Genomic DNA, 20420 nt, shown 5'->3' with positions numbered 1-20420 from the left:
TCCTCAGAAATATTTTGAGGCACATTTTGAGGCACATGTCTGGGGGGAGCAGCACTAGGTCGATTGCTCTTCTGAGAACGGACGCCGGACTGGAAAGATAAGGCAGGCTGTCCTCTGCGGCTGCACTCGGCTGCAAAAGCTTCTTGATCTTCTACACCTGAAAGTGCACACAAATGCAAGAAGAATATAAGAAGACTATTCTGGGAAAAGACAACCACTGCACCAAGAGATGGTTCTCCCTTTATTCCCTGGCAGGAACAAGATATCCAATGCTGGCTTTGAAAAATTTGAAGACAAGAGCTTGGCCTTGGTCCCCTTTCAAATGATTCCTGAAACAGAAGAAAGGGCACCAATTTTAAATCCTCCTCACAAGCCATGTTTCACCATTCACACCTTACCTACTTCCCACTGCAGATCAGGTAGATGGGAAGAAGGAAAAAGGGAAGCATGAAATGCCATGAAAACCCAATTTTTGCCACTAAGGAGTTCAGTGTTCTTCCTATGGCATATTTTTGACAAAGCATTCCCTGGTGACCTTGTTCTAGAGTTCTAAAAAATGATCTTGAGGCAGACTGACCCAGGCAAATTCAACAATCACCATGAGAGGTGAAAAAAGCAAGGGACTGAGTTAGGGATCTCATTCCTAGGCAGCTTTTACTCTAGCAGTACCAGAAGCTCCCGAGAACTAAAGGCATTTGTGAACCTTCCAACATGGAAGGAAGCAAATATTGTGAAAAGTGGTGCCCTAAAAGAACTCAAATGATAGGAATAGTCAAATGCCCCACCAAATGCCACCATCTACTTCCCAAAAGGCTTCAATTAGGAAGTCCTTTTCAGAGATTCCAGGCTTCATGTGTACTGAATTGAGTCTCTCTGTCACTTCCTCTCTCAGAATTTGAAGATTTATCATTCAGAAAGCAGACATCTCTGATATATTTTGCCCCGTTGTATCTTTTGTATTTTTTCTTTTAAACTTCTCACAATGGGAGTGGGGAATAGCTTTGAATACGGGGTGGGTAATGAAAACAAAATGTTGGGACTTGCCAGAAACATTTGCAGAATGATTTCAATTTAAGTTCTCAGGAACTGCTTAGACTGAACTTTTTATTGAGCAGTCAAGATGACACAGGCACAAATGAAAAGAGCTTGAAGCAATGGGAAAAATTCATTAATGTTACTTGAAAAAATTCAACAATTCACATAAAGAAAAAAGAAGAGCTGCTATTTCTGGTGCACCTTCACACAAGACACTCCATCTCCCAACTGAGCATTTTCTCTAGCTATCCTCCACACATGGCACGTTCTCCCTCCTCACCTCCACCTCATGGCTTCCTGCACGTCTCAGCTAAAATCCTTCCTATTCCAAGAGGTATTTCCTGGTCCTCCTTCATCTTAGTGTCTTAATCTCTGAGTCTGCCCCCGGTCTATCCTCTTTATATCATTTCTAAATTGCTATTTGCATGTTGTCATCAGACTGTGACCCAGGTCCTTGAAAGCAGGAATTTTCAAATAGCAGCAAAAAACAAAACAACAAAAACAAACAAACAAACAAAACCCTACTTTTTGGCATTCTTTGTATCCTTAGCTCCCAAGCACATAGAAAGCTAACTGGCTGTACTTTAATGTTGAGATACTTAGGAACCCAAAGCCAAACCAAGTATGTTACTATCATCCTAAAACTTTGCACCTTCACTCAAACCCATCTGAAATTCCAAATCACAAAAACTACATATGTAGATCCACTAAACCAGGTGGCCCCATAAGTGCCACCAGTCTAGACTCTATTTTCTTTAAAAAAAAAATGATTCCAGCTGAGGAATGGCTTCATTCTCTGGTCTTCAATTTCCTTGTCTCTAAAACAAGAGGGTTAGACTAGATGGTCTCCTTTGGCTCTCGATTGCTGAAATTCTAAGGCATTTTAAGAAAAGAAAATGAAGTCAAAGTCCAGTATCAGAACTATCTAGGGACTGGCTTCAAAGGAACACAGCAGAGACTCGAGTCTTCAGGCAGCTTCCTATAGGCAGGACCTAACTGGGTAATGGAAAAAACTGGCCAGAACCCAGACTCTGGAGATGAATCAGCCACAAAAGGAGTTTCCCCAGCAAAACTGAGGCGGCAACTGGAAACCAGTTTCACCCTCTCTGGGGTTTCTGTGGTAGGATGCAGCAAGCTGTGAAGCTCTAAAATGTTCTGCCTGCAGGGCGAGGTAAAGCTCAGCACTAAGTAGTCGGCAAAGAGAAAGCTGGCTCCCAGCTAGCTGCTGGGTCAACTTCCCTGTGAAAGGGAGGGGAGACGTTGCGGACACCTGGGGGACATCCTGGTGCTAAGGGCAGAGCATGTGGGACATGGTTCATAAAATCCCAGATTGCGAAACCGAACAGGGGAGGCAGGAAGGGAATTTTGGTGACCAGGTTTTCGTCGGCTCACCTGGCTGCTTCCTTGGAGCTATGTGGTTTCCCTGGCAATGAGTCGTTACCAGTCAACATTACACAGCAGAGTTGCTAACCGCAGCAGTCACCCAGGACCGGCTCCTTTGGCTTCGAACATTAACCCCTGGCCAACCACTCAGTTTCTTTCCATCTTGGTAAGGAATAGCCATGGGTCCCGGGGTTGGGACTAGACTCTAGTCTATCCTCCTGCCCCTCAGGGGAAACCACACCTAGACCAAGCCAGACAAATGAGGAGCTCAGGAACTCACGTAAGTACATAAAATTTAATATATTCCTGATAAATGAATGCAGATTGGATGGTTTTAAAAGATTGAGCCATACGGCATTTTGAGCCTAGTCGTGGCAGAGGGGCTGATTTTTTAAGATCTCTTCTTCCTGAAATGACCTCATATTTAATTTATTTTGGCATGGTGTCCCTTGAGGACTAGGACTATCCCCAAAGCCTAGGGGAGTGCCTCGTACATAGTAGATGCATAGTAGAGACAGCTAGGTGACGCGGTGAAGAGAACACTGGATTTGGAATCGGGACAATCCAAGTTCCAAACCGGTCCCAGACACTTTCTGGCTATGTAACCCTAGGCAAAGGTCTTAACCATGCTCAAGCTGAGTTTCCCCATCTGTACCAGGGAGCACCTATTCCCCAGGGTGATTGTGAGGGGCAAAAGAAGTCATATTTCTAAAGTACAAACCTTAAAGAGCTATAGAGGCGCTGGCCATTATCATTGGTGCTGGACTAATGTGTGTTCAATTGACCCAGGGGACGCCAAAGAACAAAGGCAAACATGAAAACAGTTTCGGCCTTAAGAGAGATGACCTTCTCAACATAGGACTAGGGGGGAAAGGCGCCCATCACCTATTCACCAAGGGTTTTTCATGTGCCAACAACTGCCCCAGGCATGGAGGAAGTAGTCCCGTGCCTTCAGGGGGCCTAGATTCTACAAACAAACAATTTATCCAGCCAGGTTTCATGGACACTGGAGCAAAGGCAGGCCAAGGTGGAAGATGGAATGGCGATCTAGGCACAGACACCCGTAGATAGACCCACGAGAGTACAGGCCACGGCAATATCTGCCCAGAGATGGATGGGGGCTGGGGAAGGGCCTTATCCACAAGGATGTCTAAGAACATGAATTCTGTAAATCTGCGTTAAACAGGTATAAACATTCAAGTTCAGTTATGATTACTGCTACTAACCAGCAGGAGACAACCCACGAATGGTTGCCCACCTGCTGCTGCCCACTCTCAAGGAAGCTTTTAGTTCTGCCCATGGCCCTTTCTGACACTGGGAAAGCATCTGTGTTTGAGTCACACAGCCATAGGCCCTGGCCAAGTTTCAGACTCAGAAAAGCCTGGCTGCTTCCTGATTCTCCATGACTGTGAATCACTTCCAATGCCCTAAAGACGACAAAGAAGAGGGTGAAACCTTAAAGAAGAAAAGGGATATGCAGGGATGGAATGAGGGAGAAGGGGATGGCTAGGGGAGCTGCCCAATAGGCAGTGTGGCAAGCGCACTTCATTATGTACTGGCCCTTTTTTCTTAATTTATGAAATGGGGGCTTGGACTAGCATCGATAAGACTCCTTCCTTGACTTAAAATCAAGTCCATGATCCTAAAAAGAGGCCACATTTAAGATGAGTCAGTACTACAGGCACATACATTTCCCTAATTGTCAGTAGTTTTTTAATTATCTTTTAGGGGGGAAGGATACACAACTAAAGCAGTCATTTTAGGGGTGCAAGGAACTTCTAGTGAGCACAAGCCCTCTGCCAATGAAGCTCAGCACTTTCTCTGCAACTGACAGTCTTAGTTTCCTAAGGTCAAAGTGACCTGTTCAGTCACACAGACAGTATATGTTAGAGACTTTCCTGAGACCAGCTCTTAATCCACTCACTACTAAGCTATGTTATCTTTCATCTAGATGGCTGTTGGAGATTACCAGGCACAGAATATAGTCATTTAATGGAATGAGTAATGGGAAAAAATTTTCCCCATTTTAAAAACCTAATTCTTTTTTATCATCTTTGGGTAATAATAACAATATTTATATAGTATATAAGAAGCTTGCAAATTTTATATATTATCTCAATACCCTTTGAGGTATACCCATTTATTATCCCCTTTTATAGACAAGGAAAATGAAGGTGAGAGAAGGTCACACAGTCAATAAAAAGGTGCCCCTTTATGAAAGGGAAAGAGGAGTCTAGATTTTAAGGGTAGACTCGTATAGTCCAGTATCTCCAAGTCCAGCTAGCTGGCCACCCCCAAGTTGGGGCAGAAATCATGCTATTTGTGATGATTAGGAAACAGAGGTCCAGGGAAGTGAGTGACACCCTAGGTCATGGGAATCCAGTGCTTTCCCATTATTTCATGTTGCTTTCTTTAAGAAAAGCTACTGGCCACAGAAGTCTGGATTTAGGGATAATGAACCTGAAATGACCCAGCAAACTCCACCTGGGGACTTTGAGCTACTGATTGGCAAAGGTCAGAGCTATTTTTTTTTTACTGGCATGCCCTAAGGCCATTTATTTCTTCCCAAACCTGTTCTTCTGCTCTGGAAAGTAAAGGGGAAAGAAAGCTGGAGGTGGGAGGAGGGGAGGGAAGAAGGAGAAAGACTAAGAAGAGAATCAAGGGAACCTATTCTGCTGGCAGATACCAGTATACAGATAAGTACATCTCTCCTTTTTTTCTCCTCCTTATCACAGGTTTAGAAAAATACTGGGTACTGGTAAGCAGGGGATTTATCTAATATGATCTCTTAATTTTACAAATGATGAAAATAAAACTGAGGCATTAAATGATTGGGATTGGTATAGGGAAAAGAAAATCTGTCCTAAAAGACAGAAAACCAGATCTATACTTTGTTCCATGAACCCATTTCTCCTGGACCCCTAGATATCGGTCTGAGATTTGTAAAAGCAAGCCCAAGCAATGCCACTGGGGGGGGGGGGGGAAGAGCAGTACCTGGCCTGCCCCATGTAGCTGCCATTTAATGCACGAGGACCACCAGTTACAGAGCAACACTACCACTGTTATAAAAGCAGTGGCCTCTTGGCTGGACAAATTGGTTCCTGAATCCCTAGGGTCTGGTCAGACTTTCCATTCCTCACAGAATCAGTCTCTATTTGAGAAAAGCAGTCATGGGCTCAAAACCACTTTAAATTTACACAGACATTTGACATTTAATTGACTAGCATCTTTCCAGCCTGTGTTTTTTTTTTGGGGGGGGGGGGGCGGGGGGAGAAATGGAACAGAATTATAAGACAAAGTACTAATTATAACTTCTGACTAATATAGCAGCTGATCTTTTTCTGCCCAGATATCCATACAGCCTGAATCTATCAAAGCAACCGACAAGATCCTGGGCTAGTGACCCAAAAAAATGGCTATCCAGGTTGATAAATTACTATCTCAACTGGGAACAAGGCATGGGTCCTTTTACCATTCCCACAATCAATGAAATAATGAACTGCAAAAGCAATATTCAAAGTGGAACCCAGCCATCTGTCTATCCATAGAGCTCTCCTGCTGCATAATGTGCCAGCGTTTGCTCCAAATTCCCAAGAGAGAAGGGAGTCACTTGCCAAAAGTGACCTCCTCCCCCCAAAGGTGAGGAACTTCTGCTTGAGTCCAGGGACTTTACTGTTCCATCTCACCCACTTCCTGCCAGGTTTTCAGGGGAAACGATCATTAGTTTTTTCCCCATCAGGAAGAAGGGGGAAAATGGGATGGGAAAGGAGTACAGTGATGTCAAACAGGAGGGTCGGTCAGTGGTACATGGCACTCCAGAGTGCAGATGAACCATATTAAAAAGTAATGGGGAAATGATGTGACAAAACAAAAACATAACAAAGTGTTAAATTTGGTGTTTTAAAGCTAATATACCACTGCAGGGAGCCTGATGTATGGTTTAGTAGCCCCATTTCTAGCTGAATTGGGCACCACTACATTAGAGTGTCTACAGCAGTCAGAAACCATTTTTTGAAAATCTTTTGGAGATACCATTTTGGTTGAGGAAAGGGTGGCCCAGGAGGAGGAAGAGGAGTGATTTACTCCTCCAGGGGATAATATTTGAAAGGAGGCCCAAACAATCCATCCAAATGGAAAGAAGGGAAAAAACATCCCATATACAATTTTTTTTTCAAATTATTTACCAGCAGAGGGCAATATTGTATATGAAGAGCTCAAAGCAAGCAAAAGAGCTCCTGGTGTTGCATGGGTGTAAATATTCTTTTCAGGAGGATGGAGAATGTGTTTGCTTCTGGAGAGCTCACCGGTTTGCAGCCACCTAGAAAAAATACTTAACGCTACAAGCACGGGAATCTGATGGAGAAGGACTTCAAGCAAAACTGGATCTCTAAAGGGGGTAATGCTATCCACTTTTTTGGCCAACTATGGCCAACCACACTCTGGTTTTCTCCCAACCACATTCCAAACAACTGTCTGAAAAACCCAGGATTAGAAGGAAGGCACTTGATCCTGCCTGCTTTGTGAGCCTGTGGGAGAGGAGATGGTTTCATTCATGGTACCCCAGAGCCGGGCACACAGGAGGCACTAAATGAATGTGTGCGCACACCACTCCACCACTTTCTGTGGGGAGAGGGGTCTGCAGGGCAGCCCTTTCCAAGGGCCACCCACGGGCCAAAGAGCTTGTGAAAGGAGCTCCTATAAAACTGAATGGCTTCTCCCTGCCACCCTCAAGGCAAAGGCTGAAACCTACTGCAGAAAGTGTGTGTTTTCGTGCCACAGAATCTCATTTAACTGTCAAATCTGACTGTTATTTACTTTCCTTTGCACCTAAGGACACCCAGCAGGCTTATGCCATTTTAGGCCTATTAAATTTATCACCCTCCTGTGTTAAAACCAATTTTAAAAGAGGCAAAGTTTAATGGTAGGGGAAGGAGTAGGCTGGTTGCAAATGAATGTTTGGAGTGTTCAGAAAATACCTAGCAAAAATATAAAATGAAGACTCAAACTGGAACCTAGCTATATATTTATATTTATAAAGCTCTCATGCAACATAATGCGTCTTCCTTTACTATAATAATAGGGTTGCGAGGATCAAATGGGAAAGCATATGTACAGTGCTTTGGAAACCTTAAGCCACTATAAAAATGTTAGTGGTTAGGTGAGCATCATTGGCTTAAGCACCATGAGGTCTTAAATAGATTCAAGTTGTTGTTGTTTTTTTTTTCTAGAAAAGGAGATGGACTTTGCCTCTATCTGGCCACACACTTCAACAGTGGTCGTTGAGACAAGAAGTATACATTTATTTGGTAGCTGATACATTGTCAATAGGACAGAAAACCTTACAAAGAAAGGCTACCTAACAGGGGAAGAGAACCCATGAAAAGCCTCAATAACTCCATGCCCTCATTAATTAAGTTAACAGCCATTCCATCTTTTATATTGCACATTAAAAATTAATTTTCCAACTAGGAAAATGATTCACCTCTACATAGTTGGAACTGCAAAATGTGTGGAAGGACAGATGACAAGAGAGATTAATATTTTCACACCAAGAGGGTTCTATTCATCTGGAGAGGCAACAAGATTGATTAATATATTGTTGGACTTGATAATCTGGATTCAAATCCTACCTTTGACTTTACAACTATAAAATTGGGATTAAAATTATGTAATCCCTACCTCAAAGGATTGTTTTATGGATCAAATATATAACAGCATGTAAAAAAGTACTTTGCCAACTTTAAAGTTCTTGATAAAATGTCAATTAGTATTATTAGCCGACAGGCGATTTTAATTTTTTTGTTCCCACACTAAACAAATTCATAAAAAAGGCAACCAAGACAGAGATTTATTTCTTTGAGCCATATAAGGCACAGAAACATATAATCCTCTGAGTACTGGAAAAAAACCAGTAACAAATGACATGTATTCAAGAGGGGAATTTCTTATTATTTACCGTATGGGTTGTGAGAGCAAATGAATTAAAAAAACAAACTAGTAACTCACAATAACACAGTTATCATTATAGATGTGGCTCTGAAAGTTTGAATCACACTCCCCAAAACCTAAGTAGCAACACAGGTTGAGCCTTGAGTTTTAGGACTGTAACCCTATTGTCAGCATTATAAAGGAGGATCCTCCTAATAGCTTCTCTTCTCTGCCCATCACACAAAGCAACTTCAATACTGGAAACCTTTAATCCTAGAGGCTCTGGGTCCTTGACAACTGTTTTTTGCCTTGTGATAATTCACAACCTTCTTTCAAGATCTCAACCCCAAAGCAGACATTCAGGTATTAAGTTCAACTCCTCTGGAGCAGAGATTCTATTTTTACACTCAGTAATAATGAGATATGCCATTATATCGACCATAAAAATTAGCATAGGCCTGAAAGAAATTATGTTGGGCAGGGGTGAAAAAGTGGGAGAAAAAAAATGAATGCTAATAAAAAACTGACAACTTAAACCACAGGTCTGGAAATGTCTCTTTGTAGGCTAAGGCTCAATATCCTCAGAGAGAAGAGATCAAAATTCAAAGTTTAAAATTAGTTTTAAATTCTAGAGAGAACATGAGATATTACACCGAGAAGCATTTATGCTCAAGTCGAGCAAGGTGAAAGAACAATTTGAAAGAACTAGCATCAGTCTTAGGAAGTGGGGAATGAGCCCTTTCTAAATGGATATTAATATTTTCACACCCAGGAAGGTTCTATATCTGCAGAGGCAGCAAGATTAGTTGATATATTGCTGGGCTTAAAATCTGGATTATAATAGGTATTTCAGTACGTAAATGACCTCTACAAAAAACCATCTACAGTAAATAGGGTTGGTCAAGATGAGCAATCAAAGGCTTTACGGGTGTTAAGATGTTAGGTTTACCAACTAAAGTGAGCTATTTTTTTAAAGTGTGGAGGAAGGTCCAACATATACCAAGATATTCAAGGCATCCCATTTTTTGAGGCAGTCAAGAACCAAAAACAGGCAGTGCCCAACCACTGGGGAATGGCTGAAAAAGCAGGGGCATGTGAATGCAATGCAATATTTTTGTGGTACAGGAAGCAAATGAATTGCAGAGTGCACAGAGCTCCAGACTTGGAGTCAGAAGAGTTGAACTTGGATCCTGCCTCAGATAAATTTCTGACCCAACCCAGAACAAGTTACAACCTGTCTCAGTTCACCCATCTCACAAGTTTATTGTAAGTATCAAATGACTTAACACATTTAAGTAAAAATAATAATAATAATAATAATAATAATTTTAAAGCTTTGTAAACCCTTAAAGCACTATATAAATACTAGCTATTATTACTATGAACTATTATTCAGAAAAACCAAGAGAATAGATAAGACATCTGTGCCCTTCAGCAGGGATGGATAAGAGGGACAACTGGAATAGAATGGTGTATATATGCTGGTAGATTAAATCATCTCTTTTCTTCATTTTAGAGGGTTCCATTTGGGGGTAAAAGAGGACATCTCCAAAAACCATTGTGATATAGAAACAAAAAGCATCAATTAAAAAAAATAGAAGAACAATTTGTCACTTGCAAAGAACGAGGTCTTGCAGATTTAGTTTGAAATTCACAGCCATATAAGCTTGTGTTAATCACATGATGACTAATGTTCTGGCTTTTTCCAGCATTTCCTTAAATATTAGTCACCTTCATGCATCTGTTGGGAGAAAAGTTAATTTCAAATCTCTTACAACAGTGTGTTTATTAACACATGTAACTTTTCAAAGGCCAGTAAAAATTTTGGGAGGTAAGAGGGCCATGCTCACTATTAACAGACACTCAAACAGAGGTAAGTGACTTGCCCAGGGTCACAGTCAATGAATGTCTGAGGTTAGACTTGAACCCAGGTCCTCCTGACACCAGGCCTGGTACTCTATTCATTGTACTACCTAGATGCCCCTGCAAAGACACTTTACCAAATAGGATTTCCTTGTTTTAACTTAAGGATAGTAATCACTAATATTTATCTAATGCTTTGAGGCTTCCACAATGCTACAGATAAAGGCAGATCTCTATCACACATACAGGTATATAATTATTGAAAACACATTGTTAATCAGTACATGGTCCTTATCTTCTTCATTTTACAGAGTTGGAAACTGAAACACAAAGGTTTGTTGGTGGGACGCAGACCCAGACCTGATTCCAAATATAATACTCAAACATGCACAGGGTCTTGGGTTCATAAGTTCAGAGATTTAGATAAGAATTTAGGTGAGATCTCAGAAGTCTAGTCCAACTGCTTCATTTTACAAATGAGGAAATTGGATCAGAGAGGTTAAGTGATTTACCCAAAATCACAGATCCAGAATGGCAGCAGAATTGGGATTTGAACCCACTCCCCTGAGGACAGAATTTAAGGTCTCTAATTTTAATTTTATCGCCTTTGCCCTGTTGTTTAAACTAGGTAATGCTAGATAACTAGCAAAATAGATCTTGGCTTTCTTTTGGTTTAGTGGAATGAAAACAATTTAGAACCACTTTCTCACCACCCTAATAAGCACACAAGGGCAGTTTCACCAAATTAGGATAAGCCGCAGTAAGTTCCCAGTAGCAACATTAAAGTCTTACTTATGAACCAAAAAACAGATGACTATCGTTAAGTCCTGGGCATCTCTATGTAAGCAATTCCAAACATTTCAAAAATGTTTCAGTTCTCAAATACTGACTGCATTTCTGTTGAGAACTCTCACTACCAACTGAATCCGCTAACACCACAAAACTCCACAGAGAATCAAGTTATTAAGACTCGCAAATCCAGGCTGCCCCAATTTCTCTCAAAAATCTCCAATTTTCTGGAATTTTCTTCAAGTTGCCAACAAATTTGGGTGGCAATTGGTCAGGCCCCTTTCCAGATTAAGAAGCAAAACCATAACAAAAGGTCGAAAATTTAAAAAAAATTTAATAATAAAGCAAGACAAAAATCTGTCAGTATCCTCTTGGGCTAAAAAAGGCTGAAAACATTCAGAAGCTATCCTTGGAATGTAATGGCAGCTGTTACATTTGGACCATCCTCTCACAAGCCTCCTGTTCTTTCCCAAACTAGAGAAGTCCTCAGACCATGGAGGAGTTCAGTTGACAAAATACAAATCAAAACATGAACCCAACTGCTCTTTTCCTTAAATACAAACTGAGTAGCTTTGACCAAATATGAACTGCTTCCCAAGGAATTCAGAGAATACTACGCTCTCTTCTTCCCACACTAGTGCCAGCAATGCCTAGCAACTGAATAGCATTTGCTCATGATCACTCCCTTCAATCAATGCAAGAAGTATTTCTCTAAGGAGTTTCACCAGTCTTTGTTGGCAGCCTCATTGGGTTGGTGGTGGGCATACCCCCGTCCTTGGCAATTAACCACGACCCAAACGCAAACAGTGGTCCTCAACATTTTTATGCTGAGGCTTTGAATCTCATCTAGCCCAGCCTCTCTTTTTCCCAGAGGAGAAAACTCGGGTTCCAAAGGTGAAGTGACATGGAGATGCAACATCACACAAAAACGGACCCCTTGGGGGCAGCTGGGTAGCTCAGTGGATTGAGAGCTAGCCCTAGAGATGGGAGGTCCTAGGTTCAAATCTAGCCTCAGACACTTCCCAGCTGTGTGACCCTGGGCAAGTCACTTGACCCCCATTGCCTAGTCCTTACCACTCTTCTGCCTTGGAGCCAATACACAGTATTGATTCCAAGATGGAAGGTAAGGGTTAAAAAAAAAAAAAAACGGACCCCTTGTTCTAAGAGTGAAAAGACCTCGTTGTGTGTTTGAATAGGAAAGGCAGCCCCATTCCCAGAGTGTTGTTGCTTCTCCGTAAAACAGGATTTCCGACATCTCATGGGGTTGTTGGTTTAGAAAACCACTTCATAAACTACAAAATGCCAAAAGAAAGTTTTTTAGTGATTACCTGGAGTCAGAGTTCTTTTCACTATCCCACAAACATTAGTTCTGTAGCTCTTTCCAAAGCCAAGGACCAATGGAAAACCAAGGCTCTAAGCCATCCATGAGGGGCAGCATCCTGGTGAAAAGGACTGGAGGCTATGGGAGGGATTCAAATACTCAATGACAACTGAGGCCAGGTTTTTGGTAGCTATCCTTGGATCATGTCAATAGGGAAGAGACCCGAGAAGTCATCTCTTGGGAAACTGATATGAAAGTGACCTGCCTGAGGACGGACATGTCAGAGGCAGGATCAAACCTAGGTCTTTGGATGCCAGTCAATATTTTTCTGCCCTCTGTCTGTTGGGTTACGTCTCAGTCCAAGGCATCCGTAGGGAGGAACAACCGTGGTTCAAAGCCTCACAAAAAAAAAAGTATAAAAATGGACAAATGGCCAACTGAACTGCATGACTTTTATTTCACCTAGACCATCTTTAAATGGTTTTTCTCTCAAATTAGAATTGCCTTCTTTAAAGGACTTTGGAAACCAGTATCTATGACAAGCCAAGTTGGAGCCAGAGACACCAAATAAGGGGAGGAAAAGGTGACAGGACAAAGAACAATGGACAAAGGTTGGTGTGAAGTACTGAACCCAATTGTTCTCTCTCTCGGATTCTCAGGAAATGAATTGCCTTTAAGGGAGTTCATCTTTTCATCTGGCTTATGATCCCCTCAACATATTACAACACAGTCACTTGACAGCATTGCCAGTTCACCCCGTTCCTCCCCTTCTTACGAGTTAATTTTGTCTTCTGACTCAATTGCCATCCACTCAGTCTTGAACTATTCGGGGTGGAAAACAGAGACTAGATGGGGAAAAAAGAAAATAGTGATCACTCCTCCCCCTTCTGCCTGCCCTCCCTCACTTCTTCCTTTTCCTTCCTAAAGGACTACTTCGTGGGACAGAGCCTTGGTGTACAGACTGGTTGGGGGAAGGACTGTGTTTGGGGAAGAGGATGAAAACAAGTTTGGTAATGTTAACTGCCAGCTCTCCAAAAACAGACCCAGAGGAATGATTCATGCCAAAACAAATCTTTGCAAATGAAAGCCTGTATTGACAATAACTAAAAATAGATATGTAAACCTATTCACCCCAAATTAGCTCACAGGGCTGCCACCTTCTCTCTCAGTCCTCTTTTATCATGTTGGAAACTGTACTGGGGCTAGGGGTGATTTAGCTATGATATGCTGTAATGCTGTCCACAAGAGTGGCTTTTGTAATTTTTAAAGGGAAAAGAGCAGCTATAAAATTATGAGACAGCTAAAATAAATCTCTAAAAGATATCTTAGGGGCTTCTAAACAAGCCACTCCAAGCAGTGACATTTTAAAGAATCAAATTTCTGTTAGTTGCTCTGTCAGCATAGGTATGTCCCATGGAGATACCAGCCCTTGTTTTAGTTATGAGGTTGACCTCTTTGTTAGAGATCTACCGCTCTGCAGGAAACTGGACACAAAATAATGCAAAACCCAGGAAACAAAAAGTCAATCAGGAGAAAACATAGATAGTATATACTTCCAGGAGCGCCATCAGGACGATCTTGAAAGGTTGCCCATAGAGTGAAACATTGTATGATAAAGGCTTTACTCCAGATTCACTTAAGAAGAGAGATGTTGTTGCATGGCAGGCCACACTTATTGCACCAGGGCATGACGTGGGACTCCTGAAAGTGGGTGGCTATCTGCTGAGGGTTTCCTTTGGATTAGCAGGAGGTAGGGAACCAGTGGGGGGGGGGAAATCTGCAGCATGGAGTTCTCTCTGGAGGTGTCACCATGGAAAAAGCAGGGGGTGCAACTGGGAACCCACCGCTCCCTGGTATTAAGAAGCACACAGTTCAACCCAAGATAGCTGAAGGGATTTCAGGATCCCTGCCTGATGGGGCTTCTGAAGCTCATTACGTGGGACAAGGCTGCAGCTCCACAGATGTATCTTTCACTTGATTTAAGATTTAAGTCGTTTAGAGGGCAGCTGGGTGGCTCAGTGGATTGAGAGCTAGCCCTAGAGACAGGAGGTCCTAGGTTCAAATGTGGCCTCAGACACTTCCCAGCTGTGTGACCCTGGGCAAGTCACTTGACCCTCATTGCCTAGCCCTTACCACTCTTCTGCCTTGGAGCCAATACACAGTATTGACTCCAAGACAAAGATTTAAGTCGTTTTTCTGAAGGATCCCTTGACTACACCATGAAACTAAAAACTTAATCCAGAAAATGAAATAACCTTAATGACAATGACTTCAAAGGGATAAACTAGGAAACCATAAAATAAAAGGAAGTACACATATCCTACAATATATAACATAGGCAAGTAGAAACACAAATAACTATAAACGACTATATATTTGCAATGGGACCAGAAAAAGGGTGAGAGCTGTTGCTAGGGAGGCCAGATCACCTTCAGGTAACAAACACCTATTAGGTGCAATCACTGGCCAGTTAGGGAAGATACTAAAAGGAATGTTCTGATCCTTCTGCTTAGGGAGTTTCAGTTCTTACTTAGGCCACATGCAAATTTGGGGGGAGTGGAATGAAGAGAAAGGGATTTTGGAGAGAAATGTTTTGAGGGTTTTTCTATCTACCTGATTCTCCTATGATAAAAGTTAATTTAATGTTAATCTAATCTGGGGCCACAATAATTTGTTGTTGTTTTTTACTGGGAGGAAAAAAGTTATTTCTCTTGTTAAAGAATGTACCCCTAACAGATTCCTGTGATGCTTTTTGGTGGGGTGGAGATATGCAAACTGAATGCCAGCTCTGGCAGGTCCTATATATAAGCTGGAAAGACTTCCAGTCTGATTCAGTGAGATGGTGATGAAGATCTTAACCACAGCTATTCTCAAAGACCATCTGCTACTATGTCATATAGAAAAGCTGAATTCTGTCTTGATGGAGAGAATACCCACACTCACACATTATAGATCCTTGAAGTACTATAGTCTAAATTAAGCACAAAAAGTCTGTTGGGCTATGTGCCTAGAGGCTCTCAACTCAAACACTGTTTATTGTATTCAGGCCTGGAAATAACTGACATTTTAGGAGAGTGTTTTTAGAACCTTATTTGAGCCTTTCATAATTTTGTGAATTAAATATTTCAGGTATATTTTCCCCCATTTTTACAGATGAATTAAATGAAATATGGAAAGATTATGACTTGCCCATGGTCACAACTAGTTATGGGTCAAAGAAAATATCTGAACACAGGTCTTCCTGTTCAGTTCAACATCCCAGCCAATGTTGGCTGGCTTACCTCTTAACATATTAGAAAGTAAATGCTAAATACGCTAGCCATTCCTATTTAAAACATTAAAATGCATAGGAACAAATGGAGCCTTTCTTAAAATAAATAGTATCTATCTACAACCAAAAGCAAGCATTATCTGTAATGGGGATAAACTAGAACCATTTCCAATAACATCAGGGTAAAGCAAGAAGGTCCATTATCATCATTATTCTAGAATGTACTAGAAATGCTAGTTATAACAAAAAGAAAAATAAATTGAAGGAATAAACCTAGACAATAAGGAAATAAAAACTATCACTCTTTGCAGATGATATAATGGTATACCTAAGAAGAACTCAAGAGAGTCAAAACAATGAACCACAGCAAAGTTACAGGATGTAAAAATAAATCCACATAAATAGTCAACATTTCTACATATTATCACCAAGAGGCAACAGTAAGAGAAAGAAGGATAAATTCCATTTAAAATAACTGCAAACACTATAAAATACTTGGGGGAATCTACCTGCCAAGACAAACAAAAACTCAAACACAATTACAAGATACTCTTCACACACACACACACACACACACACACACACACACACAAAACTGGAGAAGTATCTATTGTTCATGGGTAGGCAGAGCCAATATAACAAAAATTACAATTCGATCTAGATTAATTGACTTATTCAGTACTGTAGCAAACTATAAAAAACTATAGAGAAAGGAAAAAAAGGAAGGAAAGCATATGTACCAAAATATTTAGAGTAGTTCTTTTTTATAGTAGCAAAGAATGGGAAACCAAGGGAATGTACATTGATTTGGGGCATGCCTGAACAAGTTATGTTATAATAATGTGATGGATTATTATTATACTATAAGAAATTACATAGGGGAGGTTTTCAGAAAAACTTGGGGAAAACCAGTATGAACTAGTTGAAAGTGAAGTGAGCAGAACCAAGAGAACAATTTACCCAGAAAGAGCGCTATTGTACATGTAGATTAACAGCCATGAAAGATTTGGTGGTTCTGATCAATACAATGTTCTACCACAATTCAAAAGCACTCATAATGAATATGTTATTCACTTCCAAACAAAGAACTGATGGACTTGGAATACAGATTGAAGCATATTTTTTTCCAATTTCCTCTTTCTAGTTTGTTTTACTCCAGGATACAACTAATGAAGCAATGGTTTGAATGACTTCACATATAAAATAGGTATTATAATTCTTGTCTTCTAAATGGGGTGGGGAGGGAGTAGAGGGTGAAAATTTGAAACTAAACATAAAATTGAATTTTTTAATAAGTTGTAAGAATACAAGAGGTTTCGGGGTTATTTTTTTAAGAATGACACAATGATTTTCTCATACTCCCAGGCTCAAAATCAGACCCAATTTGAAATCCTTTCTCTCACCCTGGAGTAAGTCTTTTAACCAAAGTCTGCCTCAGTTTCCCCAAGCAACAAATGGAGATACTACCATTAACTACCTCACAGTTGTTTAATTGTAATATCAATTAATATGTTGGTACTCAGTACAGTGCTCAACACAAAAACAGGTGTTTAATAAATGCTTACTTCCTTTCCCCTCCTTCCCTTCCTTCCCTAATACTTGCGAGTCAACTTGTCAGATCATTAGCATCTTTGATCCCAATTTCTTCTCTAGTATGGTATTGTGTATATAATGTAATCATCTGGAGGACTCTTCAATGAAGAAACTCTCTTCCTGGGCAGGTCTGCACTAACACTTAAAGAGTCTCAGAGGGGCTGCTTGGTTGCTCCAAGGACAGAGAGCCAAAGCTGGAGGGAGAAGGTCCCGAGTTCAAATGTGGCCTTGGACACTTCCTTGCTATGTGACTCTGAGCAAGGCCCTGAACCCAAATGCCTAGCCCTTTTTGCTCTTCTGCCTTGGAACAGATACTTGGTGTCAATTTTAAACGAGGAGGATTCATAGAAACAAAGAGTTTGAGGGGCTTCCCAGAGTCAAACGGCCAGGTGTACAGATGGAAGACATGAATTCAGGTCTTCCTGGTCCAAAGCTAGTGCTCTGTCAACTACGCCACTCTGCATCTCTCAAATGAATTATGTTAATAATAATAATAAATGAAGACTCTACTGACATCAGAGGGGCCATAAGTTACTCTAAAGCTATCAATAACTTATAAGAAATAACCAAAGCACTAGGCAGAGTGTCAATGGACGGATGGCCAACAAGCATCCCTCCTGCCCTGGTTTCTGGAATGAGATGCTGCCCTCAGCCCTTGCCTAGCAAGACATCCGTGGGTTCCTTACACCACAACTGTCAAACACAAATTTAACGCTACCGACAATTTCTAGTGTCCCCAAACTAGATGAAAACATAACTGGGGAATCTGACGAAACAAATAAAAAGACAACAGAACATCATGTTTTAACATGTGGGTTTCATTATATGGCCGACAGGATCTTTAGGCATGGCGGAGTGTCCTCTCCACCTTTTCCACTGGAACCTGCCATCATGGCTCTACACTGTAGCTCCAGCACATGATGTCCACTGACCCCCAGAATGCTAGGAAAGGGGCTTCTGGAGCTTTTCTGCATTTTAAAGAAATAGACACCTTACTGTTCTTCAGAATGTGGGTTGAGACTAAAGGAAACATTCCTCCAGGTCCACGTTTTGGGCATTTTCCATGACTCTCTCATCATTTTAGTATCTTAAACAGAGCTGAATGCCCATGCCATAACAACAGCTAATGCTCCCATTTGTGATTTACAAAGCACTTTACAAAAAAATCTGATTTCACCCTCACACGCACTGCTTTATGGGGTGGAAGCTATCACAGCTTTAAGGCAGGATCTGAACTCCAGGCCTAGCATCCTATCCTTTGAGGATATAGCTGCCTGGTGTTTTTAGGGCTATACTTTGCTCAGTACAATTCAAAGGGTTCCTCCCTACTTCCTGGGGTAAAATGGCTAAGACACCTCCTGAGTAGATAGCATCTCCCCTCAAGCATACTTGAGAACATGAATTAAAGCCCAGAGGTGGAAAGGAATTCGCCCTCAAGCATACTTCACCCTTTCCCACCCTCCCAGCTTTCCTAAACCATCCTAATTAGAATATCCACCTATAAGGTTGACCCCATTCCTGCCTCTCCATCTTTGGCCTTCTCAGATCATTCCCAATGTGGGAATTTCTACCACCTGAGGAGTCTGCATTTAACTTAATCTAAATAGCTATTTTTATGATTATCTTTGTAGATGTCTCCCCAATTAAGCTGCAAACTTCTGAAGGGTAGACTTAAACTTCCTGCTAAATGCCATCATATTTCTAATAAAGTGCTTCCAAGAGGTTGCTGAAAATAATGAAAATATTCTTGGTTATTTTTCCTAGCAAGGACAGACAAGCTGGAAGGGGGCAAAGAAAGAGAGCAGCAAAAAGAAGTGTCACCTAATAGAAAGAATGTACAACTTGCCTCCAAAGATTCTATCTAGCTGCATGACATCAAAGTCATAAGTGCTAGAAAACCCAATTCCATGACTGAAAAGGGGGAGGGATCCTTGCACTACTTATTGAAGGAAACTTCCATAACTGGCTTATATTATTATAGTGACAAATGTGCTATATAAAATGGGAAAATATAAAAATGGGAAAACATGTTAAATTGTCTATGAAATTAATGGCCCACATTCAAAATGTGTGTACAGGGTTATCCAGGAAATATGTGAAATAGATACTGAAAATAAGAGAATTTATCATCATGTTGAGAATAGAAGTATTCTAGTTAATAGAATAAATGCCCTCACTAATAATCCTCCTAAACACCAAGAGATTCTTCTGGCTATATAACATTTGACTAATGAAGGTTAATCAGAAATCTTTTAGTAACGATTTGTTTTCATTTCAGTTTCTTCTTACTTTTACCCAATTTAAATGAGACTTAAATTTTTATCCCCATACACACTAGGTGGATCTTATTTCCCCGATGTCTTTAAAAAAATAGTAATTTAAGATATTTCCATAGGGGGAAAAGTGTCCTCAACATACATTACAAACAAGCTTTATGACCCTGCACAAGTCACAAAGTTTAACTTTTAACCCCATCTATAAAATGAGAGCCTTGTATTAGTTGATCTGGCTGGTTCTTATCATTCCAGGCAATTTCCCCAAGAAAAATAGGTTTTTGGGCATTAAGAGCATACATATTCATTAAAAACATACAGAAGAAATAGACTACAGTTCATGCCACAGTTAATTGCTGTTGCGATGGGAATTCTCACTGACTCCATGGCATTAGATTCATAAGCAGCCACTCAGGTTGTTACCTTTTCTCTAAGGCCAGGGGAAAGTGTGACTGAGAGGTTACTCATTCATCAAGGGTGCTGGAGAGTGCCAGGGGAGTAGCTAATTCTCCTTGGACCTAGAATCCAACACAACAGAGGCTTAAAGGTCTTTGAACATTCGAAGCCCATTTCCTTTTGGCTAAAAAAGGAACCTAGCCTAGGTAGTGTCCAACATTGACTCTAGCAATAAAATCCAAATCATCTAAGGAATTTATTAGCCAAAGTTGATACTATGGGTCCTTTGAAGTTTGTTTTGATTCTAGGCCAAGGAAGGGAGACTCAAGAAGATCTAGCCAGTTTAAGGTGGAGAAGTGGGCAAAGTACTCACTCAAAGCAAATGAGTGTGTTCAAATCTTATTAGGTCACTGCTATAATTAAAACCTTCAGTGGAACCAACTATATCTTTAGCCAACTTTGGTCAGCACCAATGAGGGGAAAAGAAACCAATACCAAAAATACTAAATAATTTACATTTATTTCTAGTATATTATCATGTATCCCACCCAAACAACTGACCTTCCTA

General features: G+C 40.8%; 1 protein-coding gene and 1 long non-coding RNA gene across 14 annotated transcripts in view; one reads left to right on the top strand and one right to left on the bottom strand.

Moving 5' to 3' along the window:
- Positions 1-20420, bottom strand: part of DNAJB6 (DnaJ heat shock protein family (Hsp40) member B6) — a 116966-nt gene that overhangs the window by 13530 nt on the left and 83016 nt on the right. For all 13 annotated transcript variants that reach the window (XR_008912368.1, XR_008912367.1, XM_007504680.3 and 10 more), the window contains one exon: positions 1-157. This exon is cut by the window's left edge. Coding sequence is in view for 11 of the 13 variants with exons in the window: in XM_007504680.3 (XP_007504742.1) it covers positions 1-157 (157 nt within the window). In the remaining 2 variants the exon portion in view is untranslated. The remainder of the gene's footprint in view (positions 158-20420) is intronic.
- LOC103106239 (uncharacterized) lies at positions 2182-15849 on the top strand. The gene is made up of 5 exons (XR_001625103.2): positions 2182-2698; positions 6687-6814; positions 9472-9612; positions 12818-12930; positions 13247-15849. It is a non-coding gene; the product is annotated as an uncharacterized LOC103106239 (long non-coding RNA).

Source organism: Monodelphis domestica, chromosome 5 (assembly GCF_027887165.1).
Source record: "Monodelphis domestica isolate mMonDom1 chromosome 5, mMonDom1.pri, whole genome shotgun sequence".
Taxonomy (NCBI): domain Eukaryota; kingdom Metazoa; phylum Chordata; class Mammalia; order Didelphimorphia; family Didelphidae; genus Monodelphis; species Monodelphis domestica.
This window is presented reverse-complemented; position numbering and strand designations above follow the sequence as displayed.